The 19521-nt window shown below is 43.8% G+C and overlaps 1 protein-coding gene across 1 annotated transcript in view; it reads left to right on the top strand.

The window, feature by feature from the left end:
* MFSD6 (major facilitator superfamily domain containing 6) overlaps positions 1-19521 on the top strand; it is a 74596-nt gene that overhangs the window by 38426 nt on the left and 16649 nt on the right. Inside the window, exon 3 of the mRNA XM_075529523.1 lies at positions 8323-8420. Within this exon, the coding sequence (XP_075385638.1) occupies positions 8323-8420 (98 nt within the window). The remainder of the gene's footprint in view (positions 1-8322; positions 8421-19521) is intronic.

The following is a 19521-nucleotide window of genomic DNA, read 5'->3' as shown; positions in this document are numbered from 1 at the left end:
CGTCAGTTATGAATTTGAGCACACAGACCTCAGGGAGCATTCTTCTTTATTTCCTTATTGCAGGAATGCTACTGATAGCTGGGATATACCTTATTGCCCGGAAAATATTCTTTTACCAAAAATAAGCTGATGCCCCGTTTTTCATTAGTCAGCTTAAGCCAACAGATAGTTGTTATTTACACTTCCAAGTTCTAGCTCACCAGAAAAACATTTTTGTAGACTTTACGGTTTATACAGCTTGCTCAGACATTTTCATCGTCGTGACACCCTTGAAAACCAGTCAAGCTTCACTATATTTGTTTGCAATGACTTGATGGGACGCTGACATCCTCCAGTAGTAGAAAGCCCAGGCTGTCTCCCTCCCCGCCCCCCACAGGACCAGGACCAGGGCTGGGTCACAGAAGAACCTGCAGCATCATTTCCTAGTTGTGCTAGACAGTGCTGGCGCCTAAGACAGAGAGTCATGGCTGAAGCAGGTAGTCAAAGCCCAAAGAGCAGATATCAAAGCTGGCATTCCCAAAGATTTCACGTGAGGAAAACTAGAGTCTGGTCCTGTGGCTTACTACCACAGGGATGCCAGCGGGAGTGGGTTCAGGAGTCTGCCCTGATACCATGTCCACTGATAGGGAATTCATCAATGCAGGTCTGGAGGGGAATCGATGGCTGCACTTTCCCCAAGCTCCATCTTCACGAGTGGTAGAGGGGACCCTTCAGCTGAAGTTTTGGGGCTTCAAACCATACTCTTTCCAAGACGTCAGTATTGTGGGTATCATCAAAGAAGACAAGGACTTGTTCTTCAAAAATCACAACACAGTCACTGCCCTTGAGTTGATCTTGATTCGTTGACTCTCTAGGACAGGGTAGAACTGCCCCTGTGGGTATCTGAAACTGTAACTCTTTTCGGGAATAGAAAGCCTCATCTTTCTTCTGAGGAGCAGCTGGTGGATTCAAACTGCCCAACAACATCCACTACACCGCTAGGGTTCTTAGGTATCATCAACTTGATTCCGACGTCCAGTAATTCCATATAGTAGATTAGAACCACCCCCACAGGGTTCTAAATTCTACTGAGATTATAAATCTAGTTTGTTTTAAATGCACTATTTTAGTGAACCTGGAAAGAGTATTTTAAGCTCATCATTAACAGTTGTTATTTAATATCTTGTGAAGTCTCATGATAGGGGTCGCAGGTGGAAGACGCTCTGGCTGTAGAATGAAGACCCAGCTGAGTCTTGGTTCTACACTTTGTTTAGCTGCCTTAACAGCCAACTTGCTTCAGTTTTCAGGGTCTTGATTTCCTGTGCTTCAAAATGAGATTAATCATATCTTTCTTTTGTCCTTTCCCTCTCAGAAGATTAAAAAAATGTTTTTTAAGTAGAGGCACCTCAATAAGCAGATTTCACACAAAAGGAAGCAAAAAATATTGGATCAAAATCTCCTTTTCAATCAGATGTGTTTTTAAAATATAACAGAGAAAAATTCTATTCACTAAAGTTTACTGGTTTACTAGTTGCCCAAGGATAGATGTGGGTAGGAGTTCATTTTAATCCTATTTACACTATTTTTCCTTGCTTGTAAAATTCATTAACTTGTGTTTTTTCACTTCAGAAGAAGTATTCAGAGAAAGTATTTAGCAGTGTGAGTTGAGATCACATTGAATTAAATCTGAAAGCAAGTGGATAAAGAGGGGGGGAGGGGGGAGAGAGAGAGAGAGAGAGAGAGATTGGTGAGAAACCCAAGCCAATGCTGCCCTAGGGGTGGGCAAGGTAAGATTTCCCAGGAGGTTCTGGAAAACTGCATCCCAGGGATCAAAGGAGTGGGAAAGACTGGGGCTTTCTGACACCCTGAGGGAGCGACTCCAGCTCCAGGAACTTCTGGGGCTTGTCCAGAGACTTACAGGTTGATGGGCATGTAGCCTGTGCCTGTGGTCAGGCCAGGAGCATCGTGGTGTGCACTTTGGTTTAGGCATTGGTCTGTTAACTGCAATATTGGTGGAGAAAGCTGAGGCTGTCTGCCCCAGTAAAGATTTACATGGCCAGAAACTAGGGTCCTTATTAGTTAGAATTGACTGGCAGTGGGCTTGGGTGGTTGGGTCAGACTCTTTGAGAAGGAGACTCTGGACATGCCATCTTTACCATTCATCCAATGACTTGTCCCCGTGCTGTTCCCTTGTGATTTTGGGTGTGTGTTTTGCCTCTCCCTATTGTCTGCTTCTTACGCCACCCAAGCTAAGCAGTTTCCTGATGATTTGATTTCAAAGTCCACCTGACATGCACCCCAGGACCAGCCTGTGTGTGTGTGTGTGGACAGAGGTTGGGGTGGGGGTGGTACACAAAACTGATGTCTCCCCCTGGGTCCTGGGTTAGCATTGATACATGGAACTTCGGGGGATTACCCAAGGAGAAAATGTCTTTGGGCCCATTTTACCCCATAATACTGAATTTTGCTTTTGGGTAAGCTTTTCTCCTGTGATCCTGGATATTGGAGAGCTGTTGAGTGGTACTTGCTGTTTTGCTCCCCCTTTACCCCATTCTCCTAATGATTCCTCAGTGTCTACAACACTCTCTTCTAAAGCCAGCTCAACCAGTTACCCAGTATCCTGCACCCAGATCCAGATGTACAACCACGTGAACATTCCCAGTCTCCGTCTCCTCTGATTCAAACCAGAGGTTTGCATTTGGCTCTGTGGCGGGACCTTGTAGTAGAAACAGAGCCCGGTGTTGCATTCCTACAGAAAGAGCGGTGTTGGACAATGGGATAGGGACCCACACCTTGTACCGATAACAAACTTGATGGTCAGTTTTTCTTGACTTTGTGAAGTTGGAGGGTTAAGATACATACTGTGGCTTCTATTAGTCCTGCCTCTAATAATCTAACTTTCTACTTTGGTTGGTTTTACTATGGGGCGAGGAGGCGAGGAGAACTCATACCCATAGACCTCATCCCCCACTGCCCCCTGGACCAAGCCTTTGAATATTTTTCATGGGCAGATGGTCAGAATTATGTACAAAACCATTCATGCACATTCATCTGGGCCACACCACCCAATCAGTCTCAGGGAAGGCGATTCAAGCTAGCAATCACACCTTGAGATCTATGTAGAGAGTTTTCTGTCTTTAAAACCATGGAACCAACTGGAGGTCGGAACCCTAAATCTTGGAGAAGCCCACATGGACTGGTATAGACCAAATTTACAAAAACTCTGACTACTCTCCTGAAATAATAGCATTTTCCCATGGCGCTTACATGATTGAACAGTATTTGACCTTTAAAAATTCTTGAGAATAAGCAAAGTCATTTCAAGTTTGTTTGTGGGCATGGATTCCACCACCTCAGCAAAGGTTCCACCAAATGCCCCACCTGCTGCCCAGGGGAGAGTGAATTAATTGGTACTGTTGGTAAAAGTCTTTCATTTAACATCAACCACTGGAAAAGTAAATAGCAACCCCGAGATAACATAAATGAGTAAATATAGTCGCATTGGGCTGTCTAATGTGCTAACAATCTTCCTCTCAGGTTAGCGGCTCTGGGAAGCTGTCCCTGCGACCACATGCTCTCTCTCTGGTCCAGCGTAAATAGCATTTTTTCCCCTCACTAAATCTTGCTTTATGTAGAGGTGTTTTCATACGGTCCTATTTAACCTGCTGTTGAAACTACTTCAAATGTTGATGTCTACAAAATATGGAACAAAATAAGAATTGGCATCTTAATTTCCACCCTGTCTACTTTTGCATATTAGGTTAGTGTGTTTGGGGAATAAATCAAGTTAGCGTGTTAGGATTAAGTCATAGTGTGGGTTTTTCAGCTCTAGATATCAAAGGTGAGGAACATGAGTTAAAATACGTTTCACTTACTGGAGTTGTGCCACAGTATGTTGATTAAAATAATTACAGTATCTTTAATTTGGAATTTAAATGGTATCTAAGTTTTTCTCACTCTTCCCTCCCCATTTGACATATTCTCTATGTTTTAAAAAAAGGTACAGTTTGCCAGTTGTTCTCAAGCATTTCTTTCCTGAAAAGCCCTCAAGAAACTGTATTATCTGCATGTACAGACTTAGCCTTTTCCGCGTCTGTAAGATACCCAGGCCCGTGTTCTCGTAATGAAACTGACGCCTCACCTACTGTAAGCCCAGGACAGGCCTGTGGAAACTGTTGACCAGGTCTACACCTTCTGTGTATATTCTCAGCAACAACATCCAAAGTCCCAGGAAGCTCCAGCCTCGGGTCTTACAGGCCCAAGTCCACTTGAGAAGAGAATGCTGGTTTCTCAACAGAAACAACACTGTCTTTTAACACGAACCCTTCAGGTCTGACCTTGACGGGTGCAGAGTCAGCTCACCCCCTTCTCAGGGGAAGAGCCCTGCACACCTCTGAATGCCGTCCAATACTCCCAGTGATTTCTCCTGAAATGTCTTGCCTAGGACTCTACTCCCTGAGGCTCCCCCTCTCTTTATTCCACCTCCTTTCTTTGTCTGGCAGTGAGCTCATAAAAGGAAGGGCACAGAATTGGACCCAGTGCTGTGGTGGTCTGGGCAGGGACTTCTTTTGATCCGATCGTGGTCCTCCTTCAGCCTGAATTTTCATGAATGTGTTCAGCTCCATTTATGGCCAACCAAAAGCCTTGATGTCTTTTTCAAATGATGCTTGTCTGGAAACTACAGCGCCTGCATGGTACATATACCTCAGGCCATATCTTGAAAAATACATTTAAAAAAATCCAGTTGTGGGACCATTGGACTTTTTCCTAAATGGAAAAAACAGCAACAACCAGCAGGGACCCGTTACTCTGAGCAGCTCCGGTTTTCTGCCTGCGATCATCGCCACCAAGAACGAGTAGACATCCCAAGACAAAGCTTTAGCTCTGGAGAGACATAAAGGGACCCGGAGCTGCCTGTGGCGGCAGCAATCCACTCTCAGTTTAGCTCAGAGAGCAGGAAGCAGCCGAAGGCGGTAAAACAAAGAATGATTTAAGATCAGCAGAGACTCAGCCTTCACTTTGACCTTTTCTTTTTCTAGCAGAAGCAATAGATGGAAATATCTCTTCTGCAGCTGTAGCTACAGAGATAGCGCTGCTGCAGAAACGAATACTCTTCTGATCCCCGCTCGGTTCTGAGTCTTTCTAAGGATGAACTGATGGCCAGCTGCACCTTCTTGCTAACAGAAGCTTGGTGGCTTCCAAGGTCTCTATCCGTGACCTTGTAATGGCTGTTGCCATGGGAATGCCGCTGACTCTTTGAGCTTGTGGCTTGTGCACTAGCTCTCATGCCACTGGTGAGATAGGCTTTGTGGTTACCCAAGAATCCGGTTATCTGCTGGTACACATGTGTCGAGGCTCCAGCGCCTAGTACCGAGGATACCCCAAATAAGCAAACTGTCTTCCGTGGCTCATTCAGTTATTGTTTGTCCACATAAATGACTGGATATTTACTTTCAAACCACAGCCTATTCGCATTAGTCAAAACGTCGCCAAATATGGACATCTTTTATTTTTCATGCTGTTACTAGGGCTCTTTCATAAATCATCAATTCTTCCTCTCACCTCCCCACCACTGATTCCTTGTTCATCATCAAGTATCTTAACGCCTAGATACACACAAGGGGCCTCCCAGAAGTTCATGGAAAATGGCATCGTACAATCCTGGAAGTTTTCTGTGAAGTTTTCGAAGCCCTCACATAGATGGAGGCGCCCTGGCGGCATTGTGGGGACTTGCTCTTTGGGCTGCTCCAGCTGTTCACAACCACCAGCCGCTCTGAGGGAGAAAGACAATGCTTTCTTCTTCTTCCGCAGAGTTGGAAACTCACAGGGCCAGATGTGCCTGCGAGCCAGAGCAGCCCCCAAGGCCGTTCGTTCGTGTAGTTGAGCAGAAAGTGCAGTTGGATTCTGCCCACCGCTCTGTCCCCAGCACGTTGTGGGTACAAATATCTGTTGAATGATGTTCCATTTAAAGTATTCGTGTTTTCCCTCTGGTTTATAAATAGTTATTGGGTGTCAGGCACTGGGGACCAAACGGATCCTACACACTATGAAATTGTCCCCACTTGCCGTGGAGCATGCACATAAGATTGCGACGTGTGGTGTTGAGGAAACCCCATGATGCCAGGGTCACATTTTAAGGGGATAGAGCTGATCTGGGTGGAGCTAGTGAGACCTGAAGGAGCAAGAGGACATTGTGGCACGATGGGGATGCGGTGGGCGTGGTGGCACCGTGTGTCCCTTTATCATTCTTGTGGCAGAGGGCAGAGCACTGTGCCCCAGGCCCCCAGGAGAAGATGTTTTGTAACAGAATCTTGTTTCTCTCATTAATTTTGATTCAAAGGTTCCCATTCTGTTACATATACCTTTGATGATCCAGGTGACTCTGAAAGCAAATAGGCACTTTCCTTGTCTAGCTCAATAAACTGCTCTCTTCTTTGCCCTGGAAGAATCTGGCAATCCCTTCACTGCTTCACCTATCATGCCTTTGTTACATGGAGAATTTTCTGGCCTGCCCACACTTAACTCCACAACTGGGCTTTACAACAGAAATGACTGTGAATTTTAATTTAGCAGCATGTTACATTGCTTATAAACCGAAACAGAAACCTCTAGGCCAGTGGTTCTCAGCCTGTGCGTCACAACCCCTTTGGAGGTTGAACAACCCTTTCACAGGGATCACCTAAGACCATGGGAAAACACCTAAATATTTTACAAAATATGATTACATATGGTTTTATTATTAATCACTATGCTTTAATTATGCTTAATTATGTTCAATTTTAACAATCAAAATACATCCTGCACATCAGATATTTACATTATGATTCATAACAGTAGCAAGATTACAGTGATGAAGTAGCAACAAAAATAATGTTATGCTTGGGGGTCACCACAACATGAGGAACTGTATGAAAGGGTCCTGGCATTAGGCAATGATCCCTTTGGGCTGGGGAACCTGGGGTCACATGTCTTACAGCCTCCATTATGGGCTGCCTCCATTTCTAACTACATAAGACACGGTGACTTATTTCTAGTCATTCTTTGAGAAAGTAGTATGTGACCAAAAATTCAAAATGCATGAGAAGGGGAATGCATTAAGTAATTAAAAATGCAGTAAGTCTCTATCTATCTCTAGAACAACTGCCCCCCACCTACTCTTCCACAGAGGCATCAGTGAGGTGAGATCCATGTATATGTCACCCCATCTTTCTGGCGCTGAATAAAGAAGACGGAAGAAAATGTGCTGCATTACGTCAGTCTTCTTTATTCAGTGTCCAGTTTCACCTGAACAGGAGGCAATTGAAGGGAGCATGGCTTGGGCCAGGTGCACGGAGGCCTCAAAGTGACAGCCTTCCTTTTCACCACATTCGCGCTGTCTCGGGCAGCGGGGTCCCCCAGGCAGCATCCCCACTTCTCGATCAGCTTGTCCTCCTGGGGTGGCGTGCGTCTTGCCGTGATGCTGGAAAGTGCCACGGCTCCAGGAGAGCTTCCAGACCAAGAACAGATTTCGAAGAAGGAATTGCTGTCTCCTTCCGAACGATTAACCGCTGAGAACCTTATATGAATAACTGGGATCATTCTTCTCTTGAGAAACACTAAAATCTATAGAAATAGACAGAACCTTGTCATCCCAAATTCCCTGAAAACATTGTTTCGAAGCAGCCACCGTTTCCTTCCAAACCAGCTTGTCTAGCTCAGGGTGAGAGAGAAACCTTAATCTTGAGGCTTTTAAAAAAATGTTCTTACTTTTTAATTTTATAAGCATATGATTATTTGCATTGTGGTGATCATTTGCATCATTAAAAAATGAGCACAAATCAGTTGTTGAATTCAGGGTTGGGGGTGGGGGGATTTCCAAACCATTATTATTTATCATTGGAAGATAGATTTCAATGACTTTGAGAATCTCCTTGTGACATGGTTTGGTGTCTTGGATGTTACAGGAGAGGCCACATTCATGTTCACATGTTCTCTTTTCATCCTGTCCTTCCCCCGTCATCCTGAAGTGGCTGCAGTCCCAGGTGTGTGTGCCCTACAGGCCCTGGAAGTAAACTAGTAATGTCACTATAGGTGGTGGTGTGCCCAGATGATCTTTAAAACGTCATTTCTGCTACTAGATTTCAAGAAGGGTGATGCTTGCATTTATGTCAACAGGCACCTTGAAAAGGCAGAGGGCAGCTATGTTAGAAGCAATGTTCTTATTCCCGAGAGTTCATGGTTAAATTCCATTTTGCCACGCCCTACGTCTGGAGCACTGTCTGCTGGAGGGTAGATGGTTTTGAGAAAGTCAGTAGTGTTTGTGTGTTGTGCAGGGACTGAATTTACGTTTCTTTGCTTTTGTAGGGTTCTGTACATTGGCCTTGCCTGCAATACAGCTCGCTATATTTATATTTCCTACCTGGAAAATGCCTGGACTGTTCTCCCCATGGAAGTTCTTCAAGGTAAGTTAGCATATAGGATTGGAATTGTTTTTCAACTGAGCTCTGACTGTGCCTTTTGAGATCTGATTCTACAAAGGAAGGGCGGGCCGCTGGCTTGACGTGAGTCTGAAGTGGTTGCTAAGGAAGAGGGGATGTCCGTGGGCTGGTTCTTGTTCTGTTTGTTTAGGTAAACAAAGCTGGGTTTGACCTACATCCTCCTGGTTAAACAAAGAAAAGAACTCTCGGATACACTCATATGACAGTTGTTAGACATATAGAGTCAAAGGTGGTTTTTACATGTAAATGGATTTATCCTTCAGAGATGTTTTGTGGGTGAATGATGCTATTGTAAGAGGTTGTTCTGATAATTGCTTTAAATCTTTCATCATTTTTATCATACTTATAAACTGTATCGGCAGGGTATTGTTTCCCCATGAATCCTTTTAAATCTTTGCTGAGATAACTTGACCTGAGATGCTCTGTGCTTTGTTGATTATTCCCTTTCAAAATGTAATTTTGAAGTGATTTCTAGGAGGCTCCTGCCATATGGCTTATGAGCACTGGAAACACGGATTATATTCAAAGCTTATTTCCATCCAGTCTGTATCTGAAACCCCTGTTACTGTATGGTGGTTAGCATTGCAATTAAAATAAAATTTTAATACAAGATCCCTGGAGTGAAGGTTCTTCTGTGGGTAGCCCAGACCCTGACATCATTAATTGTCCTAAAATAGTTTGTGATTCAGTATGATTTCATTAGCTTTCCAACTCACCATAATCATTCTCCCTAATACCCCAAATATATAAATGGAGCAGAATCAATGTAACTAACCTCTTGTCATGAGTTACAGAGGAAGCATTCATATTTGGACATCTAAGTAAAACAGAAAAATGGAAGCTCATTTATCAAGCTCCATCATGGTGATGGAAAATGAAGCCTTACATGAAGAATATGTGACCTAAGTTCACTTAAAGTTATAAAATGACAAGATTCAAATATTTACATATCTTAAAGGTGCTTTTTCCGATATTCTTTGAGTCTATATATAATGAAAGGTTTTTTTTTACAATCAGATAGAAAATAAAATTTGGCTTTAAAATAGCAATAGACTGACTGTTCTAGAGGGACATGGGAGAGGAGGAGGTGGGGGTTGGGGGGAGCCAACAAGCCCAGGCACAAGGGAACAACAAGTAACCTAAAATCGATGGCAAAGAGGGCATAGGCTCCCTAGTGGGGCTTGATCAAGTGCAATGTAGCCAAGAGGAAATAATGAAAGCCGAATGAAGGTCGACCATGAGAGCGGGACAAGAGGAAAGTAAAAGGAAATAGAGGAAGGAACTAGGAGGCAAAAGACGTTTATGGACTTCTAAATACAGGTACATACATATGTAAATATACTTATATGTAATGATAGGGAAGTAGATCTATGTACATGTATTTATATGTTAAGTATTAAGATTGCAGATGGACATTGGGCCTCTACTCAATTACTCCCTCAATGCAAGAACACTTTGTTCTAATAGCCCAGGATTCTGTGATACTCATCTTCCTGACAAGCTCGCTGAAGACAAATGAGTGCATAAGCAAATGTGGTGAAGAAAGCAGATGGTGCCCAGCTATCAAAAGATATAGCATCTGGGGTCTTAAAGGCTTGAAGATAAACAAGCGGCCATCTAGCTGAGAAGCACCAAAGCCCACATGGAAGAAACACACCAGCCTGTGTGATCATGAGGTGTCAATGGATGAGATCAAGTATCAGGCATCAAAGACCCAGAACAAAAAAATCATATCAATGTGAATGAGGAGGAGGGCGGAGTAGAGACCCAAAGCTCATCTGTAGACAATCAGACATCCCCTCACAGAAGGGTCACAAGGAAGAGACAAGCCAGTCAGGTGCAGTATAGCACTGACAAAACATAACTTTCCTCTAGTTTTTAATTGCCCCCCCCCATCACAAATCCAATTCTACTTTACAAATCTGGTTATACCAAAGCATATATGGGTACAGATCAGAGCTCACAACACAGGGAATCCAAGACAGATAAACGCCTCAGGACCAATATTGAGAGTAGCCATACCAGGAGGGTAGGAAATGGTGGAGGGCGGGGGCGGGGAGAGAGGGAACCGATCACAGTGATCAATATATAACCCCTCCTAGGGTAATGGATTACAGAAAAGTGGGTAAAGGGAGACATTGGTCAGTGTAAGACATGAAAAAAATAATAACGTAGCAATTATCAAGGGTTCATAAAGGAGAAAAGGTGGAGAAGGGAGGGGAAAAATGAGGAGCTGATACCAAGAGCTCAAGTAGAAAGAAAATGTTTTGAGAATGATGATGGCAACAAATGTATAAATGTGCTTGACACTCTGGATGAATGGATGGATTGTGATGAGAGCTGTAAGAGCCCCCAGTAAAATGATTTTTATATAAAAAGAAGTGAGTGTTTAGAATAGTTGAAGCTCTTTGGAGTCTTGAGGTGGAGGATTCATCTCAGCATTGCGTCCTTTTAGAAGGCCGAGCACTAACTGTGGTGCGTCTGAATTATGGTGTTTGTGAAGAACGTTGGATATGCCGTGGTGGCACCGTGGGTTAGGCACTGGGTTACAGACTACAAAGCCAGCAGTTCAAACCCATTAGCTACTCTGTGGGAGAAAAGTGAGTTTTGTCTGGCGCTGTAAAGAATGCGAGAGCTCAGGAGTTGGAACCAACTTAATGGCAGTGAGGCACGAACTACCATAAGAATAAACAAATTTGTCTTGGAAGTAGTACAGCCAGAATATCTCTCAGAAACATGGGTCACAAGCTTCACCTAATGTATTTTGGCCGTGTTAGTAGGAGGGAACAAGGCTCAAGAAGGACGCCGTGCTTGGTAAAGCAGAGAGTCAGCAAATAGGAGGAAGAACTTCAACAAATGGTTTGGCAACGTGGTTCCAACAGTGAGCTCAAACACAGTGAGGGCTGTGAAGGCGGGGCAGGGCGGGGCAGAGTTTTTCTCTGTCATCTATGGGGCGTCCATGAGCTGGAATTAACGTGAGGTGAGCTAATGACACAGTATCAAATGCAAACCCCAGCAAAGAAGTAGACAATTACAACGTGGACACAGCATAGTCCTCACAAAGCCCCCAATTTTAGCTTCTCTTCTATGAGGTCAGTCCTTGCCTGGCCTCGCCTCTCTAATTATTGGTATGCCACAGTGTGCAGCTGCAGTCTGTACACAGCCTGTCTGGACCGACACCATCCAAAGCATGTTTTAAAGACACATGCATGTATCCTTTCCTCCCTTTGTCCTTTTAACTGATTATGAATTAAATGAGAAAGGCTAGTTCACACAAGTGAGTCAAGAAAAGGAAGCATCCACAATAGTTGTGGAGCAAAAGAAGAATTTAATACAATAGGAGGGAAAAATGCTGTAAATTGAAAACATTTTTCCTATTAACCTATCAAAGATATATTGGTGCTGAGACACACCACACACACACACCCCACATGCACACACACACATGCACACACAGGCCTGAAAGTCTCCAGTCCAAATGTGGAAATACCTAGTTATTCCATTATGTGGCCAGGATCCCTGGTGGCATCATGGGTGACGTGGTGGGCTGCTAACCACAAGGTCAGCAGTTAAAAATGCACCAGCTACCACTCCGTGGGAGAAAGAGGTGGCATTCTAGGCTCATAAACAGTTTTAGAAACACACAGGACCAGTTCTATGCTGTCCTGTAGGGTTGCTATGAGTCAGATTTCACTCATTGGCAGTGAGTTAGATTTTCTTAAGTTATATCATGTTTTATATGGAATATATATATTCATATATGTTATGGTTTGTAAGGAAATATACCACATTATACCTGTGTCTGGCATAGAAAAATATACCAGACACAGAGAACAAGGTGCATGGAAGGGGTGCCTAGCTTTGTGAGGCAGGGAGTATGAACGCATCATTGAGAAATCCCCTAAGGAAATCATGCATGAACTGGGTTTTGAAGGGCGAATAGGAATCCACCATAAAAAGGGTCCTTCAGCAATGGTGAAGTAAACCAGGGCCATGTGTACGTGTTCCAGCCAGAAGAGTGATGCTCCTGGTGTTGTGACCAAGTAGGAAACACACACCTGTGTCTCCCTCAATGAGGATGGCTAGTAACATGGCAGCTTGACTGTGTGCAGTTCTCCAGAGCCCTGGTCTCCGAACGTCCCAGAACAGTCTTTCCTCCTGAAACTTCCAGGAGCCTGATGTGGAAGACTGGATCATTGGCAGGGCCCTGGAGAGCAACACATGAAGTGGTGCTCCTGGCCGCCACCTTTGATTGAGACACTGCTGTTGAATCAAAATACCACTGGCAACAGATGTGGTTGCTATGCAACAGATACACAACCCTTCTTTAAAATAGCAATTGCCAAGCTGTTTTGAACTGGTTTGAAGCCCTGGCCTAAAGAGAGCAGGCCTGGGATGGAAAAGCCAGATGCCAAAGCATAGCGGTGGACAGGAGAATGGCATCTCCAGGGAAGGGGACGGTGCGCCGTAGCCCTGGCTTGCTGGATCATCACCCCCCACCGTCGGTTCAGGCCATCTTTTATGTGTGTGCACCAGGGTGTCTTAGGGAGCCGGGTAGGTTCGGAAGCTAAAGGACGGTTCTCTTTTCTGTGTCAGTGTATACTCGTAGGTCCCATTTTTATTTCCCGCTTGTGCCAGGAGAAATCTAGTTGCTGACGTAAAACCAGGAAAAAGGAGGTCTGTGAATACATACCCCCCTAGTCTAACAGAGGGATCTGTGTGACCGGTTTTCACAGAGCTCTGTGTGTTTAAAACAGCAGAAGTGAATGCTGACTATTTTGGCTGTACGACAAAAACACAATCCCATGCTTTTGCTGATCCGTGCCCACCCATGGAAAGGAGTGGCTCACCCGTGTGGAATGAATCCTCTGTTGCCTGGATTCTTCACTCTTACAAAGGCTTGTGCAATTTTTTAAAGCCCCCGTACTTATGATGGTCTTATTTAGTATGCAGAACATTTGTACACGGTGATCAGCAAGCACTGCATGATTTTATTTGACAACAAGTCCATTGTCATGATACAATTCTGACTCCCCTCGTCGTGTCAGGGTGGTCCTGTGGGTAGGGATGTTGTCTGAAAAGCAGAGCTCTGTGTTTTTCTTCAGAGGTGCCGCTCCGTGAACCTGAGCCTCCGATCTTTTCCCAGCAGCTGAGCACATCAACTGTTTGCACAACTAAGAGTTCCACTGGGCTGTAAGATGTCCCTTAACTCCTAGATTGGCATTATTAACTGTGATAATTACCGATGACGTAGTCTTGGTCACCGAATAGTGGGAAGAGGGAGATATTGTCGCTCATCCCTGATCATTTTAATCTTGAACAATCAGCACTTCCACTCTTTGCTGGAATTAGTGTCACAGACGAGTCTTCTTAAAAAAGTGAGAAGGTGAGAAGGATCATCTTTGGGTTCTCTTCCTCTTTTGCTTTATCCTTCATGCACCACGAGACAGAGGATGTGCTACATGCCGCATCTCCAGCCATCCATCTCTTCTTCCCCCTTTCAGGTTAGCGATAACTCATCGTTTAGAAGAAGTCTATCCATTCGCATCTGTCTCTTCAGTCTGTTGGGAACAGTCAGATGGGGTGGAAAAGCAGACTTCTTCCTCTCTAGACCCCTAAGAAGGAGGCTGTGCAGGAGCTCTGAGGAGGGGTGAAAAGTGTTGCTAGCGGGGTTCTAGGTCATACAAGCACAGGGTTATTATTATTTATGTTTATACATGTCTCTGAGACCACCGGATAACTTCAGACACGTTCTCTGAGTAATACATGCGTTTTAGTCTTATTACGGTGCCTTTAAAAAAGGACACTTTTTCCCTTTTTAAAAATTTATTCTATATATTTTGTTGTTATTAATTGTAATACATTATTTTATTGGGGGCTCTTACAGCTCTTATAACAATCCATGCATCCATTATGTCAAGCACATCTGTACACATGTTGCCCTCATCCTTTTCAAAACATTTTCTTTTTACTGGAGCCCTTGGTATCAGCTCCTCTAAAAGAGAATACTTTTGGGCTATGAAAGGACATTATTTGTTTGTGTGTGTGTGTATATAAGAAATAACTTTATATACAAGAGCAATTGAATATTGAGAGAACATCCCAACCCAGTCTAGATCAAGTCCATAGTTCCGATATTAGGTCCAATACCAATCTATAAAGTCCTCTTCAGACTCATGCAACACATGCCATGATGCCGAATGCAGTAAGATCACAGGCCAGGGGGTGGTAAGTCTTGTGGATCCAGTGGTGTAAGCATCTCAGTGCTGGCAGGGGTCTCCACATGACTCCTTCAGATCCAGGGCTCTAGCATAACTCCATGTGTCTTCTCAATAGAAATGTCTCAAAGGGAGTGTGTCGAGAGGAAATGATTTTGAGGTTAGAGTTAATGCCTTATTTTTAACAAAATTCATATGGATATCTTTCCAAATCATTGACACTATACAACTATAAAACAGTAGTTTTAAGATGATCAAACATTTGAAGGAAGGTTAAGACCTCAAAGATGAATCAAGGAAGGAGAGACTGTAAACCTCAATAAATAAAGAAAAGTTGGCTGAAGTCTAGAAATCGATGCAAGAGGTCCATAGAATTACTATTGATATGATAGCTAAGGAAGTCGGGCTCTCACATGGCTCAACATTTCCAACTTTAAGTGAACCTCTTGGCCTTAGCAAGGCTTTCAATACAATGGGTGCCGGGAGTATTGTGTGAAAATTAGCCAGCTCAAAGAGCCGAACTTTGACTGCGTCTTCTAGGTAAGGTTAAAGCTAAAGATGACAATTTCATGGAGTGAATCTTAACCAGGGGCAGGTCATGAATGTATCAATATGCCACAGAAAGGTCCAGTCAAAACAGTGGCTTCCGAGGGGTTCTGCTGGGCCAGTTACATTCAAGGCAGCGAGGTCAGCTCAGAGATGGTGGAGACTGCTTTGGGGCATGCCAAGGGGGTTATCGGGAGACTTTCTCCAAGGACACAGGATGATCACAGACTTATTTTGAAGAAGTTTTAAGAAAATTAACAACTGCCCCGTTGGGCATAGGGTGGCTATGGGTATGAATGGACTTGATGACACCCAACAACAACAACAACAACTGGTGAGAAAAATGCCAGAAAGTTGCTCCAAAGATTTGTTTTCCCGCCACACCAACGCATTTGTTCATTCTTTGAAGCTAGGTCTATGAGAATGTCACTGAAAGGCCTCATCTCATTCCTCCCACAGCCTTGATCTTGCCCCTTCAGATGTTTTGGGTTCTCTAAACTCGAATATTTAGACGGTACACAATTTGAGCCCCTAGAGCAGCGGTTCTCAACCTGGGGGTCCAACGACCTTTTACAGGGGTCGCCTAAGACTACAGTTCCGATGGTCTTAGGAACCGGAGACACGGCTCCTCTATCTCCAGGCGGGCCCGCCCACATGCAGACACACCCACATACGGAGTCACCACCTCCCGAGGAACTGTATTACAGGGTCGAGGCATTAGGAAGGCTGAGAACCACTTCCCCTCGAGGATGCCCAAACCTATTTGGACATGGTGTAAATCAAAGAGCACCCAAGAACGCAGAGAAGGGTTAGCGAAGTAGAAACACCCCCTTCAGAACTGCATGCTTGATGGAAGCTATGTTGAGGAACAGTAACTTCACATTTGCTACTTTTGTATTGTGAGGGTTTCTATGATTTTGTAGCAATACTTTTGGACTCGCCCTTATATTTGAGATCAAAATAAGACCCCTGGATGCTGTTGGGTAGTGTGAAGATGTGTGCTTCTTGCGATCTTTCCTGGTGCACAGTCAGTAGCTATTTTCCTCTTACAGGCCTGTGATTTTAGCAGTGCAGCTGCAGTTGCCAGAAAATCTGGGGTTATTTCGTGGGAAACTAGTCCCATGTAAAAATAGCATGAGAAGCACTTTCTGCACAGAAAGACCCTGTACTGTATTCTGTGTGGGTATGCACTCCTCAGACATTCCTGGGTGGGGCAGGTGGATAAGTACATTGGTTTTCACAACATTGTTTTTGAAATCCATAGGAATTTCCCTCTTGACTTTGGCATAAGAAGTATTTAAACCTTGGTAGTTGTGATAAGGAATAGAAACATTTGTTAAACACGGAACCCAGAGGCATTATGGTCCTTTTTACCTGGGGTTGAGCCTACCCAGAAGTGCCTTGGAGAACAAGCTCGACCAACTGCATCCAACAGGTCACAATCTCAAACGCCTATGAAGAGTTTTACTCTGCAAACCCAGTACCTTCCCCTCAACAACAATAAGGAAACTGCCTGAGTTTGGGTTGTGAATCCTTGTCAGACTCTGCTGTGCTCTGACAACGTGTGTCAGGAATATCCTTGGGTGGTACAAGGGATTGGCCCTCAGCGAGGACTCTGAATTTGCTGACTGGAATCCCCTGAGCAGGCTCCATGGAAGAGGATGAGTGATCTGCTTGTGTAAGGACGATGGCCACGAGGTCCCGAGGGTGCAGTTCTACCCTGAGGCACGTGGGCTTGTCAGGAGTCAGAATCAACTCGGGAACAACTGTGGGTTTTGTCTTAAAGGATGGAGGGTAAGGCCAGCCTGGGCACTGCTGTCAAGGAAGAGGCCTTTGCAAGGTGCTTGCATGAATGGCTCACACATCGAGGGTTGAAAACGAGGTCGTCGTCAGTTCCTTCCCTGCAGGATGCTCTGCTAGGGGGAAAGAGGCAAAGAGTTTGATGAAAGATGCATTTTTAATGTCCCCAGTGGGAGGGCTTGAGTTGAAATTTATGAAATTTTGCTCTATTTCGTGTGTTCAGGAGAGCACAAACCAGGTTTCTCCCAAGTTCTGAAAGAGCAAGGAGAAATTAAAAGAGGATTGCTATGTATGTAGCCTTATCAGAAAATTGAAATTCTACATTCTAATTGGAATTCCAATTTGTTATCATCCATATTGAAGGTTTTCTGATTCCATTAGTCTGTATCTAATTTAACCCTTAAAACCCAGGTTGCATGCTACACGAATACAAAATATAGACAAATGCTCTAAATTCAGCATCTCATTTGAGAAATTGGCATATTAAATAAAGCCATTGGTATTACTGTTAAAACTAATTTTTACTTAAAATAGTCATAAATGATAAGATAGCAATTTTATTCTTACTCCATGCTTTAAAATAGAAATTATTTTACCCATTTAGAATTCGTTTGAGAAACATCTACTCCAACCTGGTGGCACAGTGATTAAGTGCTTGGCAGCTTCCAGAGGTCAGCAGTTTGAACCCAATAGGCACTCCCAGTACAGACATGTAGCAGTCTGCTTCTGTAATTATGGACTGTCTTGGAAACCCCATTCTCTTCCCAGTGCTACTCTATCCTGAAGAGTTGCTATTAATTGGAATTAACTGAACAGTGGGTATTTTTTTTCACTTCAAGAATCTTTTTCTTCCAACTGTATACCACATTTATCTCACCATTTTCTGAAATTTCCTTAAACGTATGGCCTCTGGAACATAGCTTAGCACTTCACTGTTCTCTCTTAACCGCCAACACTAGGCTTTGTGCATTTCATGCACGTAAAAAGTTTTATTATAAAAGCTTGTTGTTTGATTCTACAGTCCTGTTTCATATACTATGGTTACATGCTGTTATATCATTATGTATAACTCTATTTTTAAAATACAGGAGATTCTATTTCAGAATCTTATAAATACCTCGAGAGAAATTGAAAACTACTAAGTTCTCTGATAATTGGAATTTCCAATTCTGGCAGAAACTGCCTTACTATTCACTTGCTCTGGTTCCATTTGTCCCTGGACCCACAGCGAGGTTGTATTTCCCGGCCTCCCTGGTAACACAGAGTGCTCATATGACAGATGCTGGCCGGTCCTATTGGAGCATAAACTACGTGTGCACTTCGAACACTCACCCATAAAATCCCCATGTGCTGTCACCTCCTACTGTCTCTGCTAGTTGGATGTTGATACTGAGGATGGCTCTCGGGGCCTTGTTGAAGATGTCTCTGCAGCCTTGATCTTGGAATGACTATGTGGAACCTCCTGTCCCTGCTCAGTAGACATTTATATGAACAAGAAAAGATATCTAACATGTAAAGCCAGTAAGATTGTAATATTTATCTCTAACCGTAATGAATATAGGCTCTACTTATTGCCTGCCCAATAGAGGACATTTGTAAAGGAAGTTTCTTACCCAGTTTTACTAGTGTGTTAGTAGGATAGAGAAACAAATCCAGGGAAACTCTCAGGTATAAGGCATTATGCAAAAAAAAAGATATAAGTGTGTGTATGTATGTGTATATATGTGTATATGTATATATGTATGTATATATATGTATATATATATCATATTAAATGAAGGGGGAAGTGCAGAGTGGAGACCCAAGGCCCAAGTGTCGACCAATGGAGATCCCCTCATAGAGGGGTTTAGGAGAGGAGATAGGTTAATTAGGGTGTGAGGTAGTATCGATGAAGAACACAGCTTTCCCCCGGATCCTGGATGCTTCCTCCCCCCAACTACCATGATCCGAATTCTACCTTGCAGGGCTGGATAGGACAGAGGCTGTACACTGGTGCATACGAGGGTTGGAGGTACAGGGAATCCAGGGTGGATGATACCTTCAGGACCAAGGGTGTGAGGGACGATGCTGGGAGAGTGGAGGGTGAGTGGGTTGGAAAGGGGGAACTGATTACAAGGATCCACATGTGACCTCTTCCCTGGGAGAGGGACAGCAGAGAAGGGGGGAAGGGAGACTCCGGATAGGGCAAGATATGACAAAACAACGATGTATAAATTACCAAGGGCATATGAGGGAGGGGGGAAGGGGGAGGGAGGAGGGGAAAAAAAAGAGGACCTGATGCAAGGGGCTTAAGTGGAGAGCAAATGCCTTGAGAATGATTGGGGCAGGGAATGTATGGATGTGCTTTATACAATTGATGTATGTATATGTATGGATTGTGGTAAGAGTTGTATGAGTCCCTAATAAAATGTAAAAGAAGAAAAGAGAAAAAAATGATTAGGGCAAAGACTGTACAGATGTGCTTTATACAATTGATGTATGTATATATATGAACTGTGAAA

This window comes from Tenrec ecaudatus, chromosome 13 (genome assembly GCF_050624435.1).
Source record: "Tenrec ecaudatus isolate mTenEca1 chromosome 13, mTenEca1.hap1, whole genome shotgun sequence".
In the NCBI taxonomy this organism is placed as follows: Eukaryota; Metazoa; Chordata; class Mammalia; order Afrosoricida; family Tenrecidae; genus Tenrec; species Tenrec ecaudatus.
Note: the sequence above shows the minus strand (reverse complement) of the source record. Positions and strands in the feature narration are given on the sequence as shown.